The sequence below is a fragment of the Vespa velutina genome, chromosome 14 (genome assembly GCF_912470025.1).
Source record: "Vespa velutina chromosome 14, iVesVel2.1, whole genome shotgun sequence".
Taxonomy (NCBI): Eukaryota; Metazoa; Arthropoda; class Insecta; order Hymenoptera; family Vespidae; genus Vespa; species Vespa velutina.
In genome coordinates, this window is record NC_062201.1 from 5,193,835 (window position 1) to 5,201,553 (window position 7,719).

A 7,719-nucleotide genomic window follows, 5' to 3' on the forward strand; every position below is an offset into this window, starting at 1 on the left:
ACATACAATCCAAGAGGGTGTTTCGATAGCCTTCATTGTCGCGTTCCCGTCGGTCGTACATAAGCATCATGACACCTCGCACGAATTGTCTCAGACAATTTCAACGGCCGTGCAACATTTTCGCTCGCTATTCACCAGGTATTATTTTCCGTGATAACGATCGGACCACATTTTTTCAAACGGACGTCGAAGTTATCTCACTAGAGAAACACGGAAAACGAGTGGATCGACGAAAGAGACGAAAGAGAGCTAGAGACGAATAGGATACAAAAGCGCGTGGTCGAGCGTAGATAAAGCGAAATGAGGGCAACATTGCGAATCCGCCAACGACGTATGTACATATCTCATGCGTACAAAGAGTGAGAGAGATAGAGCCTGACTTTTGGCCGATTTTTCGCGAATATTTAACGCTAACGATCGATTTCATTATCCCGAGTACGTTACGAGCGTCGAAACTCGTTTGTCAATTTTTAGTCGGTACAAATGAACGAGAAAGAGAGAGTGAGCAAACCATTGTTTCTTCGTTCCCCAATATAAAGCTTGGAAATATATTATCGTAAAGTAAACAAAAGAAAGGTTTTACTTACGCAGCGTGCGCGAAGGGTGCCCAATGCGTGGCAGGCAGCAAAGCCACCGTGGCCGCGAGAAAGACGAAGCTCCAGGATGCTGCGTTTAAGGACCTCATGTTCGCCGTCGATTTTACCTCGTTTCCCTATGTAACGCGTGCGAGGATCGTGTAAGTACGTGTACGTGTCTTCGTAAAATAGAAAGCGAATGTAGTGTGTATTGTTGTGTGTGCGGTCGTACGTGTTTGTGTGTCTTTGCCTGCTTACGCGCGCGTATGAGTGTGTGTGTGTGTGTGTGTGTGTGTGTGTGTGCAAGTGTACGCTTCCTGGCCGCGAACGATGACGGCCAAGTCGGCCTCGAAGGCTGCGACAAGGACAACGGCAGAGACGACGGCAAGGACGACGGCAAGGACGACGTCGACGGCTGTCCTGAGGCGTTGCTACCTGGCGCGTTGACCCGGCGCCTCTCTGCGTCCTGTCCGCGACTCACCCTCCCTCCCGCCCTCCCACCCGCCCCGCCTTCCAACCTCCGTCTTGCTCCCTCTCGAAGCCTCTCCTCTCTCTCTCTCTCTCTCTCTCTCTCGCTTTCCTCTTCCTTTCTCTCTTTTTTCTTCCTTTTTCCAACTTTTCCTCTCGTAATTAGGGATATTACGCGTGTCAGTAATCCTTTCCCAGTTTCGTCCTCACTCTCACTCACGAAATTTTTTCTCGGAACACTGGACGATCCACCCTCGAATGTTTATTACCACTCTCATCACGAAATAAAATATGTGAGTTTTATATTACGACGAGCAATCATTGAACGCGTGACCACCGACACGAGTAGTACTCTCGATTAGTCATTCGTTAATCGTGATAATTCGTCGCGACGAACAAACGGATTCCTTCACTGAAACACCAATTTCCAGAGATTCATTCTCCTTCCTTTGTCTTCCTTGTTTTTTCTCTTCTTTTAATTCTTCTTTTAATAAAGGAAAGGATTTCTTTCTAGTTGACTTTCACACTTTAACGATCTCGTTCGTCGCATCGACGTTTCTCTTCTAACACCTCGAGCAAATCTCGTCCCTCCGACGACGAAGGCTCACCAAGAGAATCGGAAAGATGACGCGCGGAGAGAGAGAGAGAGACGACGAGGGACGACACAGTATACGTATATATAACGGGAATGTAGATATTATTATTTCGATGCCGTTGTATAGGAGACGCGGAGAGGATATTTCTCCTTTCTGTAGCTCTCCCTTATTCCTCCTTCCTCCGTTTCCTTTATCTCTTATAAGTTCGTTCTTACTCGACGACGCATCCCCAACTCGCTCGCCGGCTGATCTGCGTGGCCGGCTTCCACTGAATCCTTACCTCGACGACGCTGGACATTCTCGCGATGACCGAGTCGTCCTCTTCTCGGTTTCTTCCTTGGCCTTTTCCTCGTCGCCGACGTGATCGTCGTCTTTCTCGTCGACGTCCTCGTCGACGTTCTCGTCGTCGTCGTCGTCGTCGTCGTCGTCGTTGTCGTCGTCGTCGTCGTCGTCGTCGTCGTCGTCGTCGTCGTCGTCGTCGCCGTCGTCGTCGTTGTCGTCTTTCTCGACAACGAACTTCTCTCTCTCTCTCTCTCGTTACCTTCCTTTCTCGTGCTCTCTCTCTCTCCCTCTCTCTCTCTCTCTCTCTCTCTCTCTCTCTCTCTCTCTTCTCTCACGGGGACACTCGGTCAGCACCCGCGCTACGCCGCTACGCGCTCGGGAGTGGCGGCTCTCGCGTCTAGCCCGGCCGTTCCATCGCGCAAGCGCCCTTTGTTCCTTCCTGCCTGCCTCCTACCTGCTTGCTTGCGTGCCTGCCTGCTTGCTTGCCTGTCACCCTGCCACCCTGATGTTGATACTGCTGCTGCTGCTACTGCTGCTGCTTTTTCTTCTTACCCTCTCTGTCTCTCTCTCTCTCTCTCTGTCTCTCTCTCTCCTTATTAGTCCACCCGAACCTAACCCGAATAGTCCTGCTTGACTACCACCACTCTCCCTCTCTCTTTCTCGTATCCGTACAAACTATACCTTCCAACCGCAAGCTCAACTATAGGATTGTTCGTTTATTCTCTGGCCGTTCCGATACCTCCCTTCTTGCTGTTCCTTTCGTGCTTTACGTTAGCACCTATTCTTTAGTACCAAGATCCATTTCTATCACAGAGAACGTTCTATGTCTTTTCACTATTAAGACATTGAACGCTGAAACTTGACACGTTTTTTCGATCGAATGTAATTCGATCTTTAGTTTCGTAGGAACGTTTGACAGCGTGTCTGATCGAACGTCGATATGACTACTTAAATTGATATTGTCCATTTCGATGAAACAAAACGAGAATTTGATTGACGCCTTTCCAATGCTAACTAACGACGAAGAGTCACTAACGTCGTTAGACTATACTGGAAATTGCATATAATAATGCGGATAGGCCTCGTAAGAGGACAGAGTGTACGAGCTTTCCAGCCGTGCCACTCTGAATCGAAGCTCGGAGGAGAGAGAGAGAGAGAGAGAGAGAGAGAGAGAGAGAGAGAGAGAGGGAGAGAGAGAGAGAGGGAGAGTAACGGGGTAAACTTTGAATATGCTGTATGGATAACGCGCCTGCGCTTTCGACCTCGTGCTGCGAGAAACCGACGGGGAAGCGGACAATGCGCGTACTTACGTAGATAGCTCGACGTGCGTGAAGAGCCAGCGAACGAGCGATGCCACGGCGAAATGAAAATGCGAATATTCTCTTTATCGAGACTATCAATAAGGATTTGTCCGTTTTTAACTTTATTATCGTTTTAATTACGATCGCGTAACGAGTTATCCATCGATTCGATCCCTAACGTCTTTCTACTTGATCCTTTTTTATTCATTCGGATCGATATCTAATATATTTCGCAATCGAGATATAGTTTTCTCTTCTTAATTCTTCTTCTTTATAAAACGTTATAAATGGATTCTACGTAACACTTGATATTAATATTCTATTAAAACTATATAACGAAATTTCTTTTGAACGGGTCTTTGCGGAAGACGACGCTCTATTTTTTGTAACGCCTACGGTATGAAAAAGTTATCGAAGCGATCGAATTGCACTAAAACGTGTAAGGACTATTCCGAAGCTTAGGGGAAACCGAGAAGGCTCGATCGAACGGATGGTTTGCCTTTTGCTATTCGAGTATTTGGAATATTCTCGAATTAACCGAGCGCGATGTTTCGCCTGGTACATTGGCATGGTTGAATATGCAAGGAGTCAGTCATGGGAAGGAAAGAGCGTAAAGGATAGCGAGAGAGAAAGAGAATGTAGTCGACATTAGTTACGGCTTTCGAACTATGTATTTCTCGCGTGAAAGTTCGTATACGTCGATTTGACGCTGGAGCATTTTGGATAAGTTGAGTCTCGTCTTCGAAGCATTCGCCGATTCTTTGCTCGACTAACTCTCGATTCTTCCTACTTTTATCCTTTTCGAGAATTTACATCGAAGAATTCTATATTCCCTTGAGCTCCTTCGCAAGTGTTTCGCGCAAATATTCGAATATTCAGCATTACGTACGAAGCGATCTATCTCGACAACACTCTCATCCTCTTACAGTTATTTTTCCCCGTCTTGAGCTCGCTTCATTATTTATGGCAAACTTAATTCTTCATAATGATAAACTATCTACAATCGATCAAATCTACTAAAAATTAACTTATGGGTGCTCGCACGTTGTATAATAAATCTATTTTGAGTGAGTTCCCATGCAATTGCAAGCCTGCAAAGCATGGAAAATAACTTCGATAGGTATTCGCGTAAAATTAATGTCGAAAAATATCTTCCGTTGGTTCGCACTTGGAAAAACTCCACTAATTAACGAGTGATTTAGTCCGTCCTGGTCGATCGACATTCTCTTCGCGAACTTGCCGGGACTATATTTTTCTCTTTCTTTTTCTACCTGTGTTCCCTTTTAAAACAATCGTATTCACAAAAGCGTCCCTTTCTTCCTCCCTCTCTCTCTCTCTCTCTCTCTCTCTCTCTCTCTCTCTCTCTCTCACTTTCCGTTCACTTTCCATATTCTTTTTTTTTCCAAATATAAAAGCGACGAGACGAGTTTGGTACTTCACTCGAAGGGAACTTAAGCGTTCATTGACCTTTTAGCTCGTCCATATCGGTTGGGCAGTGATTGTTACGCGTCCGCGCGCGTTGTATTTTGCTGTGATCTCGAATAGCCAGTGGAAGGAGCGTCTAACGAAATCGATACTTCCCAACGAAATCGATACGCTTTTACACAACCGCGAACTTATAACGGCAACGAGTTTTCTCCTTTTATTTTTTCATCTATACATCGGTACAAAAAGTTTTTTGGATTAGCAAACAGGAAATTTGTAATTTCGTCGAAGAAGAAGTAATTGAGTTTGCAGAGTGAGACAGAGAGAGAGAGAGAGAGAGAGAGGGACGAAGAAGGGTGGAGGATGGTACTCGCTGATGCAATTTCACGCGTAATACAGACGGAGCCGATTATTTTTGCAAAAGTATTACTTTTTAAGAGCGTATAACAGATAGATACTAGTCTTTCGACTTACTTTTTCATATTTATTCGATACACAAAGTCAGTTTAAAATTGCACGCTTCGCTTTTCATCTTTCCAGCTAATTGTAATTAATGAATTATCCAATGTAATTTCTCCCATTTCACGAGGGTCGTCGTTAATGAGGAGCGTATGTACGCGTACATAAATACGTAAATACAAATGTTACGGAAATACAAAGCACCTGAGGACACGTTCGATCGATCGGCATATTTTCATTCGGATGCGTTCGACAGGAGCGTCGGTAGAGGCTGTGATGTGTTGGCGTTATTAGCTGTGAGCGAGTTAGCTAGCGAGCCAGCATATTCGTTTCATCGGCTTTGCCATTTCCTTCTTCGAGTGAGTCCTCGGTAAGGCCGACGATACAAACTAATTAAAAGAGAGAGAGAGAGAGAGAGAGCTGTTTCTGGCCGCTTATTCCCCGTTATTAACTGCGTCGTCCCATTTCGTCGTCGCGTAATATTTGCGGATGCTTTCGTATCGAGAAAGGCCGATATCGAATGCGTCTCGAGTAGCTACGTACATATTTACATATATCGTAGACAGCAAGTATCCAGTCGATCGATCTTTTAAACTTATAATGTATAGCTAATATCTTTTATTATAATGTATAGCTAATATCTTTTATTATTATTATCGTTTGTTTGACAAAAAGAATAAATATCTACTTACTTGGAAAGATAATCGACAACTATTAGATCGATTATCTTGCGAGTTACAAGTCTACGTAGGAAAGTGATTTAAAGTCTTTTTGGTCGAACGAACGAACGAACGAACGAACGAACGAACGAACGAACGAACGAACGAACGAACGAACGAACGAACGAACGAACGAACGAACGAACGAACGAACGAACGAACGAACGAACGAACGAACGAACGAACGAACGAACGAACGAACGAACGAACGAACGAACGAACGAACGAACGAACGAACGAACGAACGAACGAACGAACGAACGAACGAACGAACGAACGAACGAACGAACGAACGAACGAACGAACGAACGAACGAACGAACGAACGAACGAACGAACGAACGAACGAACGAACGAACGAACGAACGAACGAACGAACGAACGAACGAACGAACGAACGAACGAACGAACGAACGAACGAACGAACGAACGAACGAACGAACGAACGAACGAACGAACGAACGAACGAACGAACGAACGAACGAACGAACGAACGAACGAACGAACGAACGAACGAACGAACGAACGAACGAACGAACGAACGAACGAACGAACGAACGAACGAACGAACGAACGAACGAACGAACGAACGAACGAACGAACGAACGAACGAACGAACGAACGAACGAACGAACGAACGAACGAACGAACGAACGAACGAACGAACGAACGAACGAACGAACGAACGAACGAACGAACGAACGAACGAACGAACGAACGAACGAACGAACGAACGAACGAACGAACGAACGAACGAACGAACGAACGAACGAACGAACGAACGAACGAACGCAATCGATCGTATTGCTCTCATTCGACGCGTGAATAAGCATCAACCCTCTTTTACTCCCATCGTTCTACTCTCGGAAACAAAATTCTCGTGCTTGATCTTAAGCGATAGCTCGCTTTCGTTCGCTCATAAACCTATGCTCTTAAGCGTAAGCACATGAACGAACAAGTTCATATGCTTACATCATTCTCTCTTTCTCTCTTTCGTTCTTGGTTCATTATATTTACATTCGTCTCTTTGAGCTTTCCGATGAATTACTATACCTATCCATACATATATAGATATATATATATGCATGTGCGTATGTATATAATAAAGCAGAGACACGGTAAAGAAATTTTCCTCGATTGCGTGACCTTTTCCGAAAACATAAAACATGTAAATACATCGGATAAAGTCGTTTATATGAGAGTCGTGTTATTGGACTCGGCAAGTTTTTTCGATACGTAGGACGTAACGTGTCATGACACTCGGTTCGATATCCTTTTACGTCATAATATCGATTGTAGCAAGACTAATCGAGTGAACGGTTAGTTGAGAAACAATCTTTCTTAAGCTAACAATAAAACAACAAAGCTAAAACGATACACATAGAATTAAGCTATGTTTACTACTTGTCGTCCTATGCGATACAATAATGTAGGTATGATAATATCAATAATGTACATATTAATTAAATCTTTAAGACGATAGGACGAAAGGTACATGGGGAGAAAAATAAAAGACTGTCTCTCTTTCTTTTCGTGTTAATTGTTAGGATTGGCCACTCTGCATGCAGCCACTAACGGCGCACTTTATTGTCGTCATAGGAAGAAGAAAAAAATAAGTAGACGAGTAAAAGGAGAGCGCTTGCGCGAGAGATCAAAACCAGCGGAGCGGCTTCTGTGTTGCCTGGGATGATGGCTCGTGGTCCGCCTATTGATCTTGGTCGACGTAACGCTCCCGAACGTACTTTGTCTCTCGCTCTCTCTCTCTCTCTCTCTCTCTCTCTCTCTCATTTTCTCTCACTTTCTTCATCCTAACGGTTCTCTTTCGTTCCTTTTTGCGCGATTGCACACGCGTCTTTGATTACTTCAGCGCGTCTCTGATTGTCTCTCATCAGGCA

At 44.7% G+C, this 7,719-nt stretch overlaps 1 protein-coding gene across 21 annotated transcripts in view; it reads right to left on the reverse strand.

Moving 5' to 3' along the window:
• Positions 1-1,052, reverse strand: part of LOC124954075 (gamma-aminobutyric acid receptor subunit beta) — a 56,633-nt gene extending 55,581 nt beyond the window's left edge. For all 21 annotated transcript variants that reach the window (XR_007102436.1, XM_047506423.1, XM_047506421.1 and 18 more), the window contains exon 1: positions 588-1,052. Coding sequence is in view for 20 of the 21 variants with exons in the window: in XM_047506423.1 (XP_047362379.1) it covers positions 588-685 (98 nt within the window). In the remaining variant the exon portion in view is untranslated. The remainder of the gene's footprint in view (positions 1-587) is intronic.
• Positions 1,053-7,719: the final 6,667 nt, after the last annotated feature.